Below are 23427 nucleotides of genomic sequence, written 5' to 3' on the forward strand. Positions count from 1 at the left end.
TCCCTCTCTGATTTCCTTCAGTACATCAGAAGTGGAGATAAAGCCAAAACAACTAACTGGAACACATTGAATTGTCTCTGTATTATACATGGAAAATTGTCCGTGTCATGTGTGTCACAATAACATATACATGTCCCTGTGGGTGAGGAGGGGAAGCCTGGCCAGATTTGACTCATGGACTAAATGAGGTGATTTCTGTATGCTTCATTGACCTCAGAAATACATTACCAGGTCAGATTTCAGAAAGTTTCTGCTAAAGTGTACATATATGCTTTGGGTGAGCACTCAGGATTTTGTCTCTATTAGTGGTTTTCTTTGACTCGCTTGCCATTGATGGTAAATTATATTATATTAAATTTGCATCCAGTTTGTCTGGTGTTTGGCTGCACCAGAGGAGTTTCTTACTTTCCAAGACACTATGATTGTTGTTTCCTTTGCTTTACCTCCATGGATACATATTTGTATCTTATGTAAATGGCCCCACTTTTTCATCTGTGCAGTCATTCTTGACTTTGATAAGAGAGCTTTGGATTAAATGGTGTTGATTAAAATCTAGTTGGCATAGATCCTAAAGATAATGAGAAAAGAGTATGAAAAGAGATAACTCAAGGAGTTTTAACATTAAGGGATGTATGTAGTAGGGGACAGAGGGGTCAGAAGACATTGTTTCTTTAAGAAAGATAATGTTAACCAAGTATGATGGTGCACGCCTGTATTACCAGCACTCAGGAGGCTGAGGTAGGAGGATTGTTGCAAGTTCAAGATGAGCCTGGGCTACAAAGTGAGCTCAAGGCCAGCCTGAACTGCATAGTGAAACCCTGTCTCAAAAAGACAAAAAAAAAAAAAATAATGTTACTGACAGCATTCCAAAGAAAATACCCTCAGAAGAGGGGAAACACATGACAGGGGACAGAGTAAACGGTTGGAGAACTGAGTAATACCCAGGCATAGGTGGAAAGTTTGAGTGAGAAAGGAGTGCAGACTTTTCCTCTACTACAATAGCAGGAAAGTTAGATTAGCACAGCTTGGTAAATGTGGCAGTGGCAGGATGTTGAGTTTCGTTTCTGATGCTTTTATTTTCTCAGTGAAATAAGAAGCCCAGGTATCGTCAGGGAATGAGTAAAAGATGAAGATGTCAGAGTTTGAGAAGAGAGTGAGCAGTGTGAAATGTGATTGAACAAGTGAGAGTGAATTAACTGAAGAAGCAGAGGAATACCTCCAGGCAGCCTGGAGGGCTATTAGAGGGTAAAAGAGAAATAGCCAGTTTCTTAGTTAATTTTCTCTCGTTGCTGAGACAAAATACCCAACACCCAAAAATTAGAAAGGAAAGGAAATTAGCTCAGTTTGTAGAGGGCCATCCACAAGCAGGGTGGCAGGGAACAGGGGTGACCCTTCAAGGCAGCAAGAGCAGCAGGAGCCAAGGGAGGGCAAACAAGACTCTTCTGCGTCCTTATATTGTACGCTGGCTATGAGTCCCCCACCCCTAGGGAGGGTGTAGCACTCACACCATCTCCATGCCGTCCTCTTTCACAGGATAAGGATGTTTACAAAGTGAGGACCCTGGCCCCCTGCTGAGTTGCTTAAACTTAAACTTCTCAGTGTATCAACCTATACAAGCAGCATGTATCTTAGTTATTTTTCTCATTGCCGAGATAAAATACCTGACAACCAGCGTTAAGGAAGAAAGATTTATTTAGCTCTCAGTTTGTAGAGGTTTCATTCCATAATTGGCTGACTCCAAGACAAGTGACATCACAGAGGAAAAACAGTTCATGGCAGGCAGAGGTAGCAAAGAAACAAGGCATGACCACAGCTCTGCCTATCCCTTATATTTTATCCAGGCTTCTTAGGATGTGTAGCACTCACATGCTTAACCCTAGTACTCTTGAGCCTAACATTGTACCATGAATCAATCTCAGCATCACACACCTCTGAAAAAGCCCCACCTATGACCACATGAGGTTTTGGGGAGACATTTAGACACAAACCGTAACATTCCACCCCTGGCCCCCCAAAGACTCATGCACATCCTTTTATGCAAAAGGCACTTAGTCCATCTCCAAGATTTGCCAAAGACCTAACAGTTTCAGCATTAGTAAAAAGTCCAAGTCCAAAGTCTCCTCTGAGATTTAAGGCAAATTCTTAGCTGCAAGCTCCTATACAAATGAAACGAAAGTTTAACACTTCTCACATTCAGTGGTACAAGATAGACATTTCCATTCCAAAATTGCAAATGGGCATAGTAAGAAACAGGAACAAAGCAAGACCAAAACCCAGCAGGACAAACATTAAATCTCATGGTTCCACTGCTAGCATCCCCAACAATCTGTGGCAAATTGTTAACTCCAAAGAGCTTGTGTGGCTCCACCCCTAAGGCACTTCTGGTAGTTGTAGCTCCATGGCTTCTTTCTTTGGCTGGCTTTGCTTGCTCCTTGCAGCTTTCCTTGGACAATCCATATTTCTAGCTTCTCCAACCTTCTGGGGTCTCCACTGCACCTTTGGCTTCACACTCACAGCTTCGTACACTGCCCTCTCACGGACAGACTGGATGTCCTTCAAGGCCTTTTTAAAAAATCTGAGTGGAAGCCTTCCTGTCCCCACAACTCTTGTATTTTGAAAGCACCTAAAGCCAGCACTACATGGATGACACCAACGTCTGCTGTCAGCTGGAGTAGTAGCCGGGCTTCCTTGTCTCTTGACTGTAGGGGTCCTGTGCCTATGAACAAATCCCGAGGAACAACTTCCCTAGGCCACCATCATTCTGGAATATGATGCTGTAGGGCTCTCTTTTCAAAGTCTTTCACTTTTGCAATTTTCAGATTGCAAAGGATGGAGTCCAGCTGCTCCTTCTGATGCCCTCAGGCCATCTTTTCTATTCTCTTCCTTCTCAGCAGCCAAGATCTCCTCGGCTCTATCTTTGCAATCCACAGCTTTACTGGAGCTTTCTTTCTGACCAAACTCAAAACATTTTAAATCATTTTACTGGGCTCTTTGCTCTTGATTTTCAGTATAAATTTGTCAAAAACCCCCCGCCATGCTATTGCCTCAACAATAGACTGCCTTGAAATTTCTTCTGCCAGATTAATTAGTTCACTGCTATTACTCTTAGTGTCAGGCAAAGTCTTTGGACATGAGCAAAATGCAGACAAACTTTCTGCCAAGGCGTAACAACATGGTCTGGAGCCCAACAACCAAGGTAGTCCTTCTTCCTAGGAGAAACCACCTGAGCCCTGGCCTATACTGGCAGAATTTCTATCAGCATTCTGGTCTTCTGAGCCCTGACAAGAATCTCATATCGAGTACACCTTCAGACATTCCAGCTGTGCTTTTTCAGCTGGCATCTCTGAACTTTTCCTAATTCTTCCCCTTCCCATAAGCCAGCTCCAAAAGCTCCTAAACTACATGGTCAGGTACAGTCATAGCAACAACCCCACTTCTTTGGTACTGCATTCTGGCTTAGTTACCTTTCTCGACATCTAGACACAAGTCATAACAGCATGATTATAATCCCAGCATGTCTTAGCTCATTCTGCTTCTTGGGTTTAGTTGAGATTGTAAGTTCTACTTGTCCAGTTAAATCCATATCAAGGAGGGTGAAGGAGTTGAGGGTAATGTGAGTGGAGCCTCTTCATTTAGCAGGGAGCAGTGAGAAGTTGGAATATGGCTTAGAAGATTCTGTACTGTTGAGGGACAGTTGGTGTCCAAAAATCCCAAGAATAAGCCAGAACAAAAGAATAATTTTTGAAATAGAGACTTAGGAGAGGGTATAGTTACTAACAAAGTTTAGGCCAACTGTAATGTCATGCTGTTGGGGGCTGAAATAGAGTAGAAGAAAGACCATTCATGGTGAGGAGATCCAGGTCTGCAAGGTCATGTTGGATCCCGGAAGAGGAAATAGAATAACAGCAAGAAACAACTTTTTAAACTTTCCAGTGCTGTATAGCTTCCTCTTGGTTGCTGAATACTTCCTGTAATGTTAAACATCCAGAAGCTGGCTGAGGTTTAGTCACTGGCCAGTAAGTGGGGACTGTCAACATGGCATTTCATGAGCACTGGCCATGTGCTTTCTGGCAACTGTTCAAGAGTTCATGAGTGGCCCTCCTTCCTGTCCCACGACCACACACCTCATACATTTTTTCTGCTCTTCTCATGGGGTTGTTATCAGCAGGATCACTTCAAATCTCTCTGAGATGTCTTCTGGACTCCTAGATGACATTGGCCCACCAGTCTGATGTGCAGCTCACAATAACCTTTTCAGCTATGCTACCGTGGCAAAAGGGAGAGATTCCACAGCTCAGTGATCATGTGGCCAGATGAATTGTAGTTGTCCTGGAGAGTTTCTCTGGGGGCTCTCCAGACTCTTACCCTTTTTCTTGCATAAATCTCTTCTCCCCACAAACCCTCTGACATAGTCTTATGTATAACTGAGGTAAGCTGTGGAGGGAAGAGTTCTGGTCCTTTCTCTCTGTGAAGAATGAATGGGTGTTTGTCACCCAGTTCCTGGTGTTCCAGCAAAAACTAGGAGTTTTTTTTTTTTTAATTTAAAAAATTAAAAAAAAACAGACAAAACAACAGTGAAGATAAAATTAAAACAACACAAAAATATCAAAAATGATACATGACCTCAAAACAAAATGATAGAAATTTGCAATGGTTGGTATTTATTTCCTATAGTCTTGAATATTTTTTCCTCTCAAAGCCAATTACATGGATCCCTACAATTGTGTAGTCAAAATTCAAGACCATTACATTGTCCCTTTCCTCCTGCTTCTCAGTGGTGTGCAAAAGCCTGCATATTTAAGATAGAAATTGCAGATTAGTGTGAAGATTTGGGACAAAAGTACTAAAACAGTTTCCTAAATCGTACTTAACAACATCTGAGGCATGAGAGGAATCGCCTCCTTATGCTGACCACCCAGGAACCGTAAGAATTAGGTTGTCAGCACATAGGAAATTAATATTGAAATTTGTTTTATTTTGATATAAGTTTTAATTATTTTGTGTTGTCTTAGCCGGATCATGTTTGACTTCAGCTTGGATATATTTAAGTCTCATATATGATTTATCCTAAATTATATTTTATTTCTGTAGATTTCTCCTCTCCTCCCAAATAATAATATAAACTGAATCACTGTGTCCAACATCATCTTCTTGGTATTTTCTTGCAGTCCTCCTACACCACTTACCTTTAAACTGCACAGATGCACTGGGCTCCTTGTCCCTCTCCCCAAGACCCCCACATGCTTTTCCTTCTGCCAAGGATGCCCTCACGCTGCCTCTGCCCCACTTCTCCTGCCTCAGATGCACCCAGCAACTCCTTCTTATCCTTCATTCACCTGCCTCACCTAAACCCTTCCTCAGCCAAACCTCCTCGACCATACCCATCTCACCACTGTGCCCGACAGGACATGCTCTTTAACTTCCTGTGTTTCTCCCTTTAAAGTGCTTTTCCTTATGGGAATAATGATCAGTGGCGAGGTATGGTGGCGCACCCCTGTGATCCCAGCACAGAGGGATTAGGGAGGCTGAGACAGGAGGGGCACCATGTGCTTGAGGCCAGTCTGGGCTACATAGTGAATTTCATAGTGAGACAAAACAAAATGAAAAAATAAAGATAAGTTTATTTCTTTGATGCCTTTCTAACACACTGAACTCTACGCTCCATGGAGGCAAGACAGTGACCATTTCCCCCATGCCTAGCATGGTATCTTGAACATATTTGGCACTCACTAGGTAATTGCTGAACAAATGAATGAAAACTGCCAAACTACCCACAGGGAAATTCAGAGGTGCTGTTAGTATGCTCAGGACCAGTTGAGATTTTGTGTGGACCAGAGGAAGTCTGTAAGCCTCAGAAGGTTGCCCTTCAAACTTTGAGAACTTTTATATTCAAACTTTAAAACGTATGTTTCTTTTGTAATACCTAACTGTATGGAGTAGAAGGTAAACTTAAACATTAGATAGAAAAATCTGTACTCATGATTTTAGTGGTGATATTCTAAGTGCGATTCTAGTTAGAGTAATTGGCATATTGCTTATGTAGGTATTGGCTTAGTAGAAAACTCTGACCACCCTTGAAAATACCGTTTATCTACACATGATCAGTCAATAGGACAGTTGTAGGATTTTTTAAAAAAGGCTTATGTGAAATGAAATCAATTCGAGCCTTTTCCCCATTTATTCTGATTTTATGATTCGGCGTTTTTCTATTGCTGAAATCAGCTGTGTTAAACAATTGTCCTTAAACTCATTGAGAAGTTCATCTATATGCTTCTGAAGATGAAATATAATTTAGTTTATAAAATAAAATGTCCAAATAAAAATTTTCAGATTGAAAGACAATTCTTTCTTTCCTCTTATTTAATTTCACTAGGATCTGTACATAAAACATGACAGTGTTGTCAAAATTTTTTAGTCATGTACCTTCTCAAAGTTCAGAATTTCAAAATGAATACTTCTGTGTTTTACAAGTACAATCGTGATGGTATTTTATCATTTGACTGTAATTTGACCGTGCAAGTACCAGAAAATAAGTAGACCTGGAAGACTATTAGTGCTTGTGATTTGGGCTTGTATAGCAGTTAACACTTGCTGAACGAGATGGGGGAAGTTTCACTTTGCCCTCTTTCCTTTTTTGATAAAATATTCCAAGTCAGTTTGTATTAAATGGACTCAGCAAAAATACCCGTGCTTGTGAAAGTTTCCTCATTTCCATGGATTTAGTTACCCTTCTTTCTGCCTTCCCCATGACTTTCTAAGTGCTTTAGATAATAATCCACTTGAAAAACAAAAACTTAAAGACTTCATTTTCCGCCTGTCCCCCAAATACAATACAGAAACCATGGGACTACTTCCAGGTTACTTCAAAGCTTGATGCCTACAAGTTTTATTCTGAAATTGGTGGGCAGTGATTAGAAATCAGAGTGCACTGAATTAAGAACTTATAGAAATCAAAGTATAATTTGCTTTTCTGTTGCCATCAAGAGCTCTTGACTTTTGAACTCCTGAACACTCTCTTCTAGCTGCTTTCGAAATCTATTGAACAACTGAAGCAACCGGGCAGGCACCTTGAGGAAGCCGAGGAAGAGCTTCAGGGGGACCAGGCGATGCAGGAAGACAGAGCGCCCTCTAGTGACAACAGCACTAGGAGCGACAGCAGTGCTTGTGTGGATGACACTCTGGGACAAGTGGCGGCTGTGAAGGTCAAGGAAGAACCAGTGGACAGTGACGAAGATGCTCAGATCCAGGAAATGGAATCTGGGGAGCAGGCTGCTTTTATGCAACAGGTAATAGGCAAAGATTTAGCTCCAGGATTTGTAATTAAAGTCATTATCTGAACATGAAACGCACTGCAGGTTTTGGTAAATTTCCTATTGGTTTGTATGTCTGGATGACTGATTTTAGTGTCTAAGGATTCGAACAGAAACAGGTAAATATATATGTGTCTATACAGAGATCGATCTATGGTGATCTCTAAAAAGATAGAGAAGTTTCATCGAAACTGCATCAATAAAAAAATACCTGTTACACTAAAATTATGCCACGTGATGTCAAAGTAACTAATAGGCTCTAAATCCATCCCAAGATCTGTTACACCAATTACTTCTAAGCAAAATGAACTCACTATTATTTGTAGTTTATCTGTTGAGTTCGGTGACTGCCAGATATAGTCTCTCCCAGTCTGATCAATGAAGCATTCTATTAATTTTTGATTTTTTTGAACATATGGGAGTCAATTTTCGCATCATTGTACATAATGTATCATACTACAGTCTGGAACACTGTTAAAGGTAGTCTGCCCCTTCTTTCCTCTCTCTTTTTTGTTAAGTAGAAGTGTTCTGGTCACTGTGCCAGTAGTCCTAGATTATTGTGTACATTGCAATTGAAAATAATAGGAATACAGGTGGTTTAAATATAGAGATGCAAATTGGAGTACTGTTTTAAACTACTATGTTATGTTTCACATGACACTGTGCATTTTACTTTTATCTTGTGTAATTTGATGGCATTGTCTATTGAAAAAAATCAATCGATGCAGATGCACATGTTGGTGAGAAGTAATTTGCAGAAATGTGGTCCAATCAGATACTACATAGTATCTACAATTGTAGCAAACACAGTAACAATATGATTATCACTTGCTATCACATCAAAATCAGTTTTAAAAGCTGTATGATATTTTATGATTATTATCACTAGAATATCTCAAATGTAATTCCATAATGGCATAGCATATGCCATATCATTTTAGCAAAAAAAAAAAAGGGAAGAAAATTGGGTCTCACAAAAGATTTGACTTGTACATAATGCACCTTCAGAAAGATTGTGTGCTTTGATGCTATAAAATACAAACATCTTTGAAAGCAACAGAAGACAATGTTTATTTAAGTAAGTTCTTTGTCAGGTTCCTGCTGTTCTCCTACAGAAAAGTGGTTCTGTAAGGCTGAACAGGAAATGCCTTGTGGAAACAGGAAGTCCAAGTGATTCATGTACTGAGGAATGTAGGGAAAAAAATCTGAGGATAGTGTTTTACTCTTTCTGTTTTTAAAGGGCACTCTATGAATTGATTTATTGTCTAAGAAAATAACACCACAAGTAGGGAAATTGTTACGGAAGCTTTTCACTGGAACATTTCCTTCATATTCCCTTTTGATATGTTTACCTTGTTTTATAGGTTTACTTTTGTTAAGCTAGTTAAAGGTTCGTTGTATTAAGACCTCTTTAATATGGATAATCCAAATTGACCTAGAATCTTTGTGAGGTTTTTTCTATTAAAATATTTATATTTCTAAATTTGAGGTACTTTAAGGTGTAGTATCCTATTTCAGAGGAGATACAGCAGTTTTGCCAAATGTAGACATTGTTGAAATGTATGTTATTGGCACGTATTGTTTACATTTTGCTGTGACATTTAAAAATATTTCTTTAAAACTGTTACTGCTAAAGATACATTATCCTTTTTTAAAAAGCTTCCATTCAAATTAAATTAACATAACTAGAAGTTAGAAAGTTTAAAACTTTTCCATATAATGAACGTCCTGCTGATAATTTGACAAATAGCTATAATAGGCAACACTCCCTGTCACCAACATATTTTGGTTAGTATATTTCTTCATATTAAAATGACTTTTTGTCAGTTGTTTTGCATTATAAAAATATGGCATGCCTAAGATAAAATTGTATATTTTTCCATCTCATAAATATTCATTTTCTTCAAAGTCTTTTTTTCCAATCTCATAAAAAAGGGATAGTGCATCTTTTAAAATACATTTTATTTGGGGAGGAACATGTGGCTGAGCAGACTTTTGTATAATATTACTTCAAAGATATGTAATCACAAACAAAAAAACTATTTTTTATAATGTCATTGAGAGAGAGTTTCATCAGTACAGTTGGTGGACATTACTTGTTTGAATATGATAGTCTTTGAATTTAATCAGGAAACTACCTGGAACCAGTGAAAAGGAAAGCTGGACTTAAATAATCTTACAACTAATTGATAAATGTCTCTTTTAAAATCTACTGTATTTATTATAATTTACACCCTTGAAGGTGATCTCTTGTTTTGTGTTGTAAATATATTGTTTGTATGTTTCCCTTCTTGCCTTCTGTTATAAGTCTCTTCCTTTCTCAAATAAAGTTTTTTTTAAAAGATCCCCTTTCATACATTTGGCTTTGTGTAAACTTGATATATTTAACGGAATTGAAACTTGTATACTAGGTCTCATATACCAAAATATATTGCCATTTTTTGTTGAAACAAGAAAATAAAGATATTTTGAGCAGTTCTAATGCCATTAAAAATAATACATTCAACAATAGTGAATTAAACCCTACATCAGCCAATATCAAATAGCAAGCATGTAAAATTTGTGGCATTTTCCTTTTTGCAGTGTGACCTTTATCATGATATCATCCTCGGTATTTAAATTAAAATGTCAACTTTTAGCTATAAAAGTTTAGGTAAATAGATATCAGTTCTTAACTCTACTCAACTTAAAAAAAAACTTTTAAAAGCTTAACATAGTCCCTTCAATATAACAAGCACTCCATAAATATTAAAATGAATAACTCCAATATCATAATAATTGTTTATGCAGTGAGATCCTGAATTGCAGGTATAAAGTAACAGTGAATAAATTTAAAGAGAAAATGGTAGTTAAATGATTTCCCCTTTTTATGGTAACCGTTGCTATCATACTCTTTGTGGAGAACAAAGAGGCAGCTCTGGTAAAGGGAACTGTACTATACATAGCTATGGGCCTTGAGGTAGCTACCGAGCTCCTCTTCTGATCTGCTGCCAACAAAATCAACCCACCAGTGCTTTAAAATTTGTATCTGTATATTTGGGTCAATAGGTTAAAAGTGATTCTGTATGTTTTTTGGTTCATTTGATATAACTCTTAGTAGTGCCATACAAATGAATGTTACTCTAAGCCATGACAGTACTGCATTAGTATGAAGAAATAGAGATATAATTATTGACTATTACACAATATGTTATCTTTCAATAATGCCATAATTTGATAATTGGGTTAGAACTCTGAAAATATCATGAATTCTAGTCATAAGTTCCTGAAATTTGCCTTTTGACTATAAATTAACTGATTAACTCAGTACTAGAAATCCTAAAATAAGAATTGGAGGAATCAAATAATGCTTTTATAGTGAATATCTTATTTCTGATGTGATACGTAAAGTGGCTGTCTTAATAAAGAGTATTGATCTAAGGTTAGAAACCTTTCTCCAGAAAAATAATTTTCACCATGGCTTGATGTAATCATATTTCCTCTTCTTCAGGAAAAAGACACATTCTCCTTGGTGAAGTGTGTGCTGCTATTTTCATAGATCTTAGAAAAGGAGTCTTTATGAATTTTTATATTGTTTATATTTTTAAATATATTTATGTTGTTTTCCAAAGGATGCTAAAAAGTAATGCAGCCAGCATATATTTTTGAAATCTAATATTTAATAGCATATAGATAATATAATTATTTTAATTTGGCATTTCTTTGTGACTTATTACTACCTATAGGTATAAATGTTGGATATACAATAGAGGGTTTATGGGAATAAAAATTGAGGTCTATAGTTGTAATATAGATGGAAACTTAGAGATAAAAGAGAAGGCATTTGAGACTGTCATTCCATTTATCATTGATAATTTCTCCACCCAGTTTTAAGGGGGGAAGTATAGGAGGGTCATCAGAGGGAAATAAAAGGGTTACTGAGGATATGATTTTTAACTGAGCTGAGACAAAGAGATTTCTTTGTTGTAGGACTTCTTAGCTGGTAAACTGTTTAGACAATGCAGTGTTTTGGGATCATCTTGATTCACCAAAACACTCAACTATTGCCTCCCTGGAGTGCACCGGGTATCACGGCAAGCACCTCCTATCCATTAATCTATTCAGTCAGCACACATCAACTTGCTTATACTTCTCAAACCACCTTCAGAGGTAGGTATTAACTACTATGCCATCCCAGAGCTGAGAGCAATTGGGCACAGAGAAAAGTCAAGGTCACCCAGTTAGTGGCAGATAAGGTATAATCTGAACCTGGGCATTCTGGCACCAGACACCTTGTCTCAATTTTTGTGACTGCACTATATTTGTGTGTCACTTTTTTACATGTCCAGTATACTTGCTTCAGTCCCATCTATTCAGTTGAGAAAACTTCTCTATACTCCCTTCCATCACTTTTTGCCCCTCTTATTAGGATTTACAAAATTGTTTTGAATCAGTTGTCTCTTTTAATCACTGCTTTAAATTACAGGACTATGATTCTTTCTTTCTAACTCATAGAAGAGGGTTCTAGTTCTTGCATGAGGTGTCCAGCCATTCTTGATCATGAAAACCCGTTGGTTTCTTCTTTCTGACTGGAACCAGTGCTGAGCGGGAGGGAATCAGTGGCTGCACTTCCGGTTGGCTCTGTGGGGCCTGGCACAGGAGTGGGTGGGTGTAGGGTAAGAGGAAGGACTTTAGCCTGCTGCTTTCACCACTTCTCACCTTCCTCTCTCAGCAGCTGAGGCAAAGAACCCAATTTCTAAGCACGAAGCTGTTTTTAAAAATTTAAACCTATCAAGGATGCACTTGGTAATCGTTTTGACTAAACTGGTCTGTATGAAATGTGGTGAAAGTGAAAAGTGGAGTCATTTGTCCAGTTCTAGATGTTCTACGTGGTTTTGAATCAGAAGGTGCATAAAAAGTCCTTTTAAGGCTCCATTAGATTTTGTCCACGTCCCCATAGGTTCTGGTCTTGTCCTGAAAAAGAGTTCAGGAGTCTACATTTTTCAAACCCTTTGAGGAAGTCTGATTCAAAAGTTTGGGTGATGGCCAAGGGCACTAACTACTTTCTGAAATATGGCCTGATTTTTAATAGTTTTTACCTAAGATCCTTGGATTTTCTGATTCATAGTCTTAAGAATATATTGTCTCATAGTTCTATATTAACATGTGTTTTTATTTCTCTGGAGTATGAATCTGAGAGTGAAATTGCTGGATCCTAGGGAAATTCTTTGGGGGAGCCCCCAAACTGCTCTTCCCAGAGCTGACAGGCTTTACCTGCCCACTAGCAATGTGTGAGCGTTCCAGCTTCTTCACACCCTGCCCAGCACCTTTCCCCCACCCCTTTTGCGGAAGTGGCCATATTAATAGGTGTGAAGCGCTAGCATTTCTTGCTTTGTTTCACTAAGGACTGATAGTAATGAGTTTATTGGAGCTCATTTGGACGTTTGTATGATTTCCTTAGAGAAATGTCCATTCAAGTCTTTCACCCATTTTTCAAAATGGCCTATTTGTGTCTTTGTGACTGAGTTGCAAGAATTTATACATATGTTTTGATTTACATACCCTTATCAGATGTATGTGTTACAAATATTCTCCCATTTTAGGGGATTTTTTTTTTTGCCTCAATAATGTTCATTAACAAGTAAACTTTTTCATGCTCCTGAAATCCAGTGTATCTATTTGTCTAGTTGTTCCTTGCGCTTTGGTGCTGTACCTAAGAAATCATCGCTTAACCCAAGATCAAAAAGATTTACCTCGTGTTTCTACTGGTAAAAGTAGCACTCGCTTTTAAGTCTTTGGCTGATTCTGAGTCATATGCACTACTTTAAAAATAATTTTCTTCCATGTACTTGAGTTACTGTTAAAGAAATACGATCTTCATGACTGGTGGACTCTTTTTTCAGGCATCATCTCTCTGTTTTTACTTCTGCTTGATTTTGGGCTTGCTCTCCTGGTATTCCTGCTGCTGACCTCTGTTTCTGTCTAGCATTTGATATCTTTCTCTAATTCCCCAAAACTCATTCAAATACTATAATCGTGATATTTGTTATAGTTGATATAAACTGAGTAGAAATAATTAGTTTATTTTTCTTTCAGGAATGCCTTTCATCCGGTACTCTTCAAAAACTAAATCAGTTATTTTCTGCATAGATGTGGTTTTCAAATCCTGCACTAGATACTCATTTTTGCTTATGTCTGTTTTGCACTCAGATTTCATGTTAACTAATATTCATGTCATTGCTTTGATCTTTGGGCCTCTATTAATAGAATTTCTGTGAAGAGCCCTAGAATTACATCATTAAAGATGGTAGCCACATACAGCTATTGAACACTTAAAATGTGGCTGGTGAAAATTGAGATGTGCAATAAATGGAAACTACACATCATATTTTAAAGGTATTACATAGAAATATCTTTATATTTCAGTAAGCTTGATGTCTGTTGATTGCATATTGAAATGAGAATATTTTAAATATATGGGGTTGTGTAATATTGTTTATGTTCTTTAAAATGTGGCTGTTAGGAAATCTAAGATTATGTATGAGCCTTGCATTAATGGCTCACATATTTTTATTTGTATTTTATATTTCTGTTGATCTTCAGCTCATTTTATAGTTTGCTAATTTATAGATCTCATCGCATCATTTTGAAAATATGTAGTCTGCAAAACCTGAACCAATGAATATTTGCTCTGGCCACCATCTTTCTGTTTCACTTAGTCTGTCAGGCATAAAATGTTAGCATTAAAGAGATCTGAGAACTGTAATAGTTGAAAGACCTGAAAGTCTCTGTACTTTAAAGACAACTCACTCTATCAATACTAGTTGTAAAGACAATTCTTTCTGTGCTTTACTCACTTTCATCTCTAAATTAGCAAATTCATCTCCAGTATCCGCCCCATCTGGCTTTTTAAATATTTGTTAGTGAAACCACAGTTTAGAAACAGGAAAGATTATCTGCAAGTCATCTTTTTTTTTTTTTCTGGTACCAGGAATCGAACTCATGACTTTGCACTTGCCAGGCAGGTGCTGTGCAGCTGAGCTAGATCCCCAGCCCCAACTGGGAGTCATCTTTGACTGTCTTCTCTTGTTTATCTCATAGAAAGTAGTTGGTCTTCCTGTCTCTAACTTCAAACCATCACATCTCTTTACTTTTTCTTTATCTCTGCCTTCAGTCAAGAGCCCAGTTAATACCAAATCCAAGCTTTTATAATTGTATTAATCTCCTTCCATCAGGGTGGTATTTATACAAATTCAATCAATTTACTGTGAAATACCAGTACCATTTTCCATTGGCTGGCACAACCTTCAGTGATTCCTTCCAAATGAATTCATCTAAATGCTATCAAGGTGTTAGAGTCCTCATAATTCGAGCTTACCCTCTGACCAGGGACTCACCTCTCCCAGTCTAGCTTCTTCTTAGTATATACAGCATGTTTCTGACTGGGGTCCAGGGCAGCAGGGCTTTCCTCAAGTTTTTCCTCATCTGGAAAGTTTCTGACTTCCTTATCCAAATCCTATTTTCTCTCCTATACCCTTTGTGATTTCTTCAAGCCATTGGAACTCTGCAGTCCTCCTGGAGTTCAGTCTTTACAAATCACCATAATTGGTCCCTCGTCATTACCTCTGTGTCATTGGTCGTTTTTGCTTTTGAGGTTTGGGCAGTAGGTTCTCCTCACTGTTCCTAGGGCCATCCACAGCATCTATGAAATGCTCAGTGAAACTTGATTTGAAGGAATTTTGTTTTTAAATTCTGTTATTCAGCCTAAAATAGCTAAATGCCTTTTTTTTACATTACGCTATATATTGTTTTCTGTGTGAAATTTAAGTTACTTTTTACTTAACAGACTTTGCCTTCATTATTAATATTTTCTTTAGGCCAACTCCAGTAAGAATAGCTACTATTTCATTTTTATTTTCAGCCACTGATAAATAATGCAAATTTTTAATGAATTCCTTATTTCATACTACTTATAACTAAACTATCTTTTCATAATGTTATTTATATGAATCATTGACTATTCTGTTGTAATATCTGGCACATGTTTTTTAGAGAAAAATTCAGTATCACAATATTCATGGCCTCTGTTAATTTCTCTATTTCCATGTATTCTGATCACCTCTAAAAATTAGAATTTGCAAAAAAGACAAAATAATTCATATTATGTGCTAATATTTCTCAGAGAGTAAATCAGCCTCATCTTTATGCACATTTAAATAAAGGAAAGTATTACTGAACATGGAAATTGATATGTTCTTTCAACAGAGTATATGTCAAACATTTAACTGTGGTGTCTTGTCTAATTTCTGTAGCTAATGTTTCCAGAGCTATATTGAATAGAAGTGGTGACAGTGGACCTCCTGGTATTGTGCCTGATTTTAGAGTGAAAGCTTTCAGTTTTTGACCATTTAGTATGGTGCTGGCTGTTGGTTTATCACAGATGGCTTTTATCAGATTGAGATAAAGGCCATCTATTCTAGTTTTCTGTAGGATTTTTTCTATGAATGTGTGTTGGACTTTGTCAGACAGTTTTTCATCATCTATTGAGATGATCATGGCTCTTTCCTTGGCTCTGTTAATATGCTATATTATATTTATTGGTTTGCATATGTTGAACTATCCCTGCATCCCTGGGATGAATTCTACTTGGTCATGGTTTATGTTCTTGATGATTTGGTCATTTTGTTTTCCAGTATCTTATTGAGGATTTTTGCATTTATGTTCATTAGGGAGATGGGCCTATAGTTCTCTTTTTCAGTTGAGTCCCTCTCTGGTTTTTAAATCAGAGTAATATTTGATTCCTGGAATGACTTTGGGAGTACTGCTTTATTAAACAGTTTGATGAGTTCTGGCATTAGATCTTCCCTAAATTTCTTGGTGAATTCAGCAGTGAATCCATCAGGACCTGGGCTTTTATTTATTGACAAAGTTTTAATTACATTTTCAATTTAATTGACTGACATTAGGTTATTTAGAATTTTTATATTTTCTTGATTCAAGTTTGGTAATTGATAGGTATCTAGGAATCTCTACATTTTTCTCTGTGTTTTCCATCTTATTAAAGGTTCTCAAAGTAGGTATAGATGATCTCCTAGATTTCTTCAGGATCCATTGTCATTTCACCCTTCTCATTCCTAATTGTATGAAGTTGAATCTTTTATTTGCTTTTTTGATAAAGTTGAGTAGGAGTTTGTCAATTTAATCTTTGAAATAATGAACTCTTTGATTCATTTATTTTTTGTATTGTTTTCTTAGTCTCAGTTGCATTAATTTCTATTCTTATCTTTATAATTTCCTCCCTTTTATGGACTTTGGGTTTGGTCTTCTTTTTCTAGAAGTTTAAAGTTCAACATTAGGTTGTTTACTTGAGCGTATTCTGTTTTCCTGAGGTGAGAATTCACCAGTATTAATTTTCCTCTTATGACTGCTTTCATTGCATCCCGTAAGTTCCAGTGTGCTGTATTGGCAAGATCATTTAATTGTAAAGGCTATTTAATTTCTTCTTTAATTTCATGTATAACCCTTTGCTTGTTCAGTATGGGATCATTAATGTCCATGTGTTTATGGACTTTTTTGGCTTCTTTTGCCATTGATTCCCAATTTCATTGCACTATGGTCAAATAATATGCATGAGATAATTTCAGTTTCAAATTTTGCATTTACTTAAGTATGTTCTCTTTGCTAGTATGTGCTCTATTTTGGAGAACTTCCCATGCACTGCTAAGAAGAAGTGTATTCTGATGCTGTGAGGTGGAACACTGTGTAGATTTTGACTAAGTCCATTTGTTCACAGGTTTGGTTCAATTCTGATATCTCCTTGTTGATTTCTTTGTTGAGTTGGTCTATCTGTTTGTAACTGTAGGGTATTAAGTTCCCCCATTACAATTGTGTTAGTCCTTATTTGATTTTTCATGTCTATTAATATTTGTTTTATATATTTGGGCACATCTGTAATTGGTACATATACATTTATGATTGTTATCTTTTCTTCTTGAAGTTTTCCCTTAAGTTCATAATGACCTATTTTATCTTTTTTGATCAATCTTGGGTTGAAATTCACACTGTCTGCAAATGGAATAGCTAATCCTGCTTTTTTTCTGAGTTCCTATCACAAGGAGTGTTGTTTTTCATCCTTTAACTTTCAGTCTATGAATTTCTTTTTGAGTTGAATGTGTTTCTTGAATGCAGTGTATTGTTGGATCTTGTTTCTTGATCCATTCAGCAGTCTTTTTCTTTTGATTAATGTCTTGATTTTACACTGATGGTTATAACTGGTATATATTGGTTTGACATTTCCTACTGATAGTTCCTTGTCTTTCTCCTGTTTAATTGCATGCCCTGTCTGGTGGCTTCTCTCTATTGGTATTCTTGTAATTGTGGTGTTTGTTATCTTTTCAAGAATATCTTTCAGAACACTTTGTAAAGCTGATTTGGTTGTCGTGAATTTCTTCAGTTGTTCTTTGTCTTGGAAGCATTTTATTTCTCCATTATCTCTGAAATATCATTTTGAGGGATACATCAATCTAGGTTGGAATTTGTTTTCTTTCTGAATTTGAAATATTTTGCTCCAAGCTCTCCTTGCCTTAAGACTTTCTGTAAATAAATCTGCTGCGATTCTGATTGGCTTTCCTTTACAGGTGATTTGTTTTCTCTAAGACCTTTTAATGTTCTACTCTTTTCCTGAATTTCTGGAATCTTGATTATTATATGCCTTGGTGTAGAATTATTTTGGTCATGAATAATTTGAGTGTTGTGTGCCTCACTTATCTGTATGTCAAATTCTTGGGAAGTTTTCTGCTATTACTTTTGTGAAAATGTTTTTTATGTCATTTGTGCTGACTCCTGCTTTTTTTATTGATTCTGATCATTCTTATGTTGTTTCTCCTTGCCTCATCTTGCAATTGTTGGATTGTTTTTCTTTTAATGGTCCCTTGGTATTTTAAAGAGATCTTTCTTTTCATGATCATTAGCCATGATCTTGTCTTCTAAGTCTGGTATTGTATCTTCCCTTTCTTGCACTCAATTTTGCAAACTTTCATGGAATATTTAATTTCATGGATATCTGTTTGAATCTGTTCGATAGATTCCATTTGTTTTCTATGTTGGGCACTTGTAGTTTCCATAAGTTTTCTATATGCCTCTATTTTTAAAATCTATGTCTACTCTAGATTTGCTGAACAAGTCCATTATGATTGTCATCACTTTTTTACCTGTGAAATTATTTCTGTTTTGATTTGCCCTATAGCCTCGTGTATATTATTTTTATGTCTGCTGCTGTCATTTGAGAAAATTCAGTGGATGGCTTTTGGCTTACTCTATCTCATTGCCTCCTGGACTTGGGCTGGAAGTGTGGGATTGCATTTTGATTCTTCATCTTGTCATTTTCTTTTTTAAATTTAATTTGTTTTCTATGTTGTTCGTATTTTTCTTGTTAGGTAGTTTTCTCATTGGTACCAAGGCTTTCCTAGGAAATATCTATTTCTCTGAGATGTCTTCTAGGCATAACTGACTGTTGGTCATTGTATCTGTCCCAAGATTATATCTTCCACTTCATTAGGGATAAAGAGTTGCTATCTATTTGGCTTAATACCTAGTTCTTTGGTACTGGACTATGGGGATGATTATGACCCCAGATTATCACAGTGTTGTCATACAAGGGTGAACAACTGATTACAACATGTCTGGCATCCTGGCTAAAGTAGTACAATTAGCAATTACAATACCATCAAGCACAGCCTAGAAACTGACAGTCTATAGTAACTGCTATTTTGGTCCCTCTAACCATAGGAGCAAGATCTAAATTTATACAACAACATCCAACATAAAGCAGGAACTTTCCCCTCGGTGGAGTGATTTTATCCTGTGGGGCAGGGGAGTTTAAGAGGGATACAGGACAAGCCACAGCAATAACTAAAGAAAACTATTGTAGAAGCAAGGCTCAAGGACAAAGGAAGATCACTCAATCTTTGGGAAGTTGAAGAAGAGGACAGGAGAGAAAGAATGAAGAAGAGAGCAAAAGAATATATAGGCAAACCAGAAAGACCAATGTTCATTCAAACATAACTATCAGAAAATCAAGAACCTTTGAGAAAAAGACAGGACAGAGAAAAGAAACCAAATAAAAGTCAAAACCTAAACACCTCCCCTTAAAGTCCTCTGGTGCCCTCCATTCCATGTTAGTTCCCTAATCAGAGCCAGAATCTGTATGAGTAACCCCACCATGTCTGCAGTAGGTTTACTGCTGAATGCAGGGCTGATCTTGTCCACATCATTGACTCCTCTCACATGTGTTGGTTATAGAGTGGAGGGAGTGCTCTTGTCCACTACTGACCAAGGCCATTTACTTGTTTGCATCACTGGTTCCTCTGCTGGCTGTTGTTTTCCAGACTCTTGGCACTTTGTTCTGAGGAAACTGAGTCGCTGACACTCAGCATTCTGCCATTTTTTTTCTCTAGTTGTAGTACATATTTTAAAGCCCATTTTTGTCTTTTCCATTTCCAGATCTTCTACCATGCTTAATTTTTCTTTTGAAAATGGTAAACATTTTCTTTCTCATTTTAATGCATCTTGAAAATTAGATGCTAGATATTCTGTAAAGAATACTGATCATTTAAAACATTCAAGGCTTGTTGTTCAGGGTTCTTAGCAGAGATCTAGCATAACCTTTACCCTTGATGTAGCATCTCTCACTAACTTGGGAATTTTCTGGGCCACTACTGAATACCCTGAATGTTTACAGGGATGGACAACCCTGGGAAGCAATCAGCCTTAGCCTGGACCCTGAGGCAGATATGAGGATTGGAAAGGATGTGATTCAGTAAAGGTCAAAGACACATATATAGCTCTGTGGGGGAAGGTATTGCTTCAGCTCAGTTTTAGATCGCTCTTCATCTGAGAAGATGGTTACTTATTGGCACCTCTGAGTCATTTCTTTAGTATGGCTTTGTCCATATTATCTCAGGCTTTGAATTTCTTAGATTCTGGTTATTTTATATTCAGATATGAATTTCAAACACATATGAGAAGTGACCAAATATTAATAGTTGCTTGTAGAAACACAAACATAAACTGAGCAGACATTGTCAAGTATGTGTTCAGGATGAAGTTTATAAATTACAAGGAACAAATACCACCTAGTTTTGAGAAACTCTTTCAAATCTCATCTTAAATAGTTAACACTGACTGAATCCCTTTCTGCCTTTTTCTAAGTACTATTGATCTCCCTTGAATCCAGTGTGTTTTCTATTTAAAAGATTTTATTACATTTTACTAGATCATGGTCCATGAATTTCACTAACTTGTTTATATAGGAAGAAATAATATGTCTAATGGAAAATTCTGTGACCAGTTTGAAAAAAGTATAGATAATGAATTATTTAGAATATCTGAATGCTGGCTACTATAAATATAATTTTTAGTTTTTTAAAAAAACAGAGTACCAGTTAGAATTTGTATATTACAGTACATGTTTAATATTATTTTAAACAACTTTATTAAGATATAATTCATAGGACATATAATGCACTTATTTACAATATTTGACCCTATCGTTTTTAGTATGGTAACAGAGTTATAATAACCATTATCAATTTTGAAATATTGTCACTACATAAAAACAAAATTCCATGACCATTAAATTCATTCTTCATTTCTGTCTCTTATCCCACACCTGTCCTCTCTCTCCTCTCCGCTTCCTGGCAATCACTTATCTGCTTTCTTTCTCTCTATATGTGCCTATTCTGGACCGCACTTGAAGATATATTTATCTGTAATAATATGTACTTTGATCAGTATCTCCCCATCTCTCCTAGACCTTCTAACTACCCAAGCCTCTGGTAACTATCATTTTACTGTTATCAAATCAGCTTGTTAAGATTACACATATGAAAACTGTAATAGCCAAAACAGCATGACACTAGAATAAAAAGCTACATAGACTAATGAAATAGAATAAGTCTATATATGTACACCCAACTGGTTTTGTACAAAGATGCCAAGAATACATTGGAGAAAGGCTCTTTTTTCAAGAAATGGTTTTGGAAAATTTAAATGTCCTTATGCAGAAGAATGAATCTAGCTGTTGCTCTCCCATAAAATACACACACACACACACACACACACACACACACACCAGCTCAAAATAGTTTATTTAAATGTGGACCCAAAACGTTGAAATTACTGGAAGAAAACATGGGGGAAATACTAGAAGACATTGGTCTGTGCAATGATTTTCTTGAATATCACTTTAAAACAAAAACAACAAAAACAAACAAATGGGATTAAATGAAACTAGAAAGCTCTGTACATGAAAAGAAGCATTCAATAAAGAGAAGAGACAGGCTACAAAATTGGAGAAAATTTTTACAAACTATACAATTTATGATAAGCAGTTAATAATCAAAATAATTGAGGAATTCAAGCAGCTCAGTAGCAAAAAGGAAAGCCTGACTAGAAAATGAACCAATGTTTCTCAGAAATATGAGAACAGATATTCCTTAAAAGAAGACATACAGTAACCAACAGGCATATGAAAAATGTTCGACATGAGAGAAAAGTAAACCAAAGCTACAATGAGATGCCATCTCATACTTGTTAAAAAATGGCTGTTATAAAAAAAAAATGATCAGTATTATCAAGGATGTGAAATACAGGGAACCCTTCTACCCCATCGATGGGAATGTGCATTATTAGTACAGCTATTATGGAAAACCACATGGAGATTCCTCAGACTTAAAAACCATAACTACCTTAAGATCCAGCAGTGCTACTACTGAGTGTGTATCCAAAAGCAAGGAAATCAGTATGCAGGAGATGTCTGCACTCCCAAGTATATTGTGTATGTATTTTATGGGAGACAATGTTTACAATAGCTTGCATGCAGAATCAGCATGAGTATTCTTCAACAGATAAATGGACAAAAATGATGTAAAATGTAAGCACAATGAAATACTACTTGGCCATAAAAAATGACATCCTGCCATTTGTGACAACACAGATGACCATGGTTAACATGATATCATGTGAGATAAGCCAGGCACATAAAGACAAATACTATATAACCTCACTCGTGTGGAATCTAAAAAGTTTATCTTGTAAAGCTTTTATTTTAATGGATAAGTTATGAGCTACAATAAGCCTGCACTTTTGTGTCTTTAATTAAAATTATCTTGTAATCTTCTAATTCAGGATCCTTGGTAAGCAATATCCTTACCTTTATTTTCCCACCACAGTGCTTCATCACTGGTTTCTTCATGCAGGGTGACAATTATTATTTCATAGTTTTTGTTTTTCACATTGTAAATCAATGTGTCTACAGACCATAACTGATAAAATTCAGTAGCTTCTACCAACCCATGCAAATCTTTCTAGCTACATAAAGTTATGTGTGCATTGAAAATAATGTCTTAAAAGCTTAAAACTGTAATAACCAACAGAGAAAATTATTCTATTTGTTAGAAATTGTGGGAAGCCCTGGAGAATTTCTCAAAGATTCCAAAGGCTTTATGCCTTCTTGATCTTCATTTGGGTAATGAGAAGGGAGTATGCAAAAGTGATTTTAAAAAGTAAGAAAGTCTTGTTTTTAACTTTCAATCAGAAGTATTGAGGTTTTATTTGATCTATTTTATTTTATTTCATTTTATTTAGAAATACAACTTTAAGAATCAGAATATGGGCTTCTGTGTTGGTGAAACTTGGGTGGGGAGTTCTTTTTTATCCTCTTTAATCACGATAGGCTTTTAGGGGAATCTAAAGTGAATTAGGAAGTTCTTAGACATTTAGTATTAAAGTCAAGCCCCAGGAAGGGTATGTGGACATGTGACTTTTGACTCTTGGATGATGTGTTGATACTGTATATTTTTTAATGGTTACACTTTTCCTTTACTAGTATAAAAGATTTACTGTTACAGTTTGTGTGTGGCCAGGCAGTGGCATATGGAAAAGCTGTTTCCTGCTATTTAATTTAATTAGCCCAATCACGTGCCAGCCTTCGGGCATGTCACTCTGAACCTCTGAGACTCTTTGTCAAAGAGATGGACAATATCTTGGCTTTGTTTCGTTGCTGGGGATGCTGCAGATAAAACCACTGAAATACTGACTGTTTGTTTAACCAAATCTTTGCATTTTTACCATTTGGCTT

The 23427-nt window shown here is 36.5% G+C and overlaps 1 protein-coding gene across 6 annotated transcripts in view; it reads left to right on the forward strand.

Annotated features, from left to right (window-relative positions):
- Positions 1 to 23427, forward strand: part of Hdac9 (histone deacetylase 9) — an 885718-nt gene that overhangs the window by 551419 nt on the left and 310872 nt on the right. For 3 of the 6 annotated variants that reach the window (XM_005377344.2, XM_013510571.1, XM_005377345.2), the window contains one exon: positions 7023 to 7286. In XM_005377344.2, coding sequence (XP_005377401.1) covers positions 7023 to 7286 — 264 coding nt within the window. Of the gene's footprint in view, positions 1 to 7022; positions 9653 to 23427 lie in introns of those variants that run through there. The other 3 variants (XM_005377351.2, XM_005377350.2, XM_005377349.2) reach the window with 1 other exon arrangement.

The sequence above is a fragment of the Chinchilla lanigera genome, unplaced genomic scaffold (genome assembly GCF_000276665.1).
Source record: "Chinchilla lanigera isolate Chin_1 unplaced genomic scaffold, ChiLan1.0 scaffold00009, whole genome shotgun sequence".
NCBI lineage: Eukaryota > Metazoa > Chordata > Mammalia > Rodentia > Chinchillidae > Chinchilla > Chinchilla lanigera.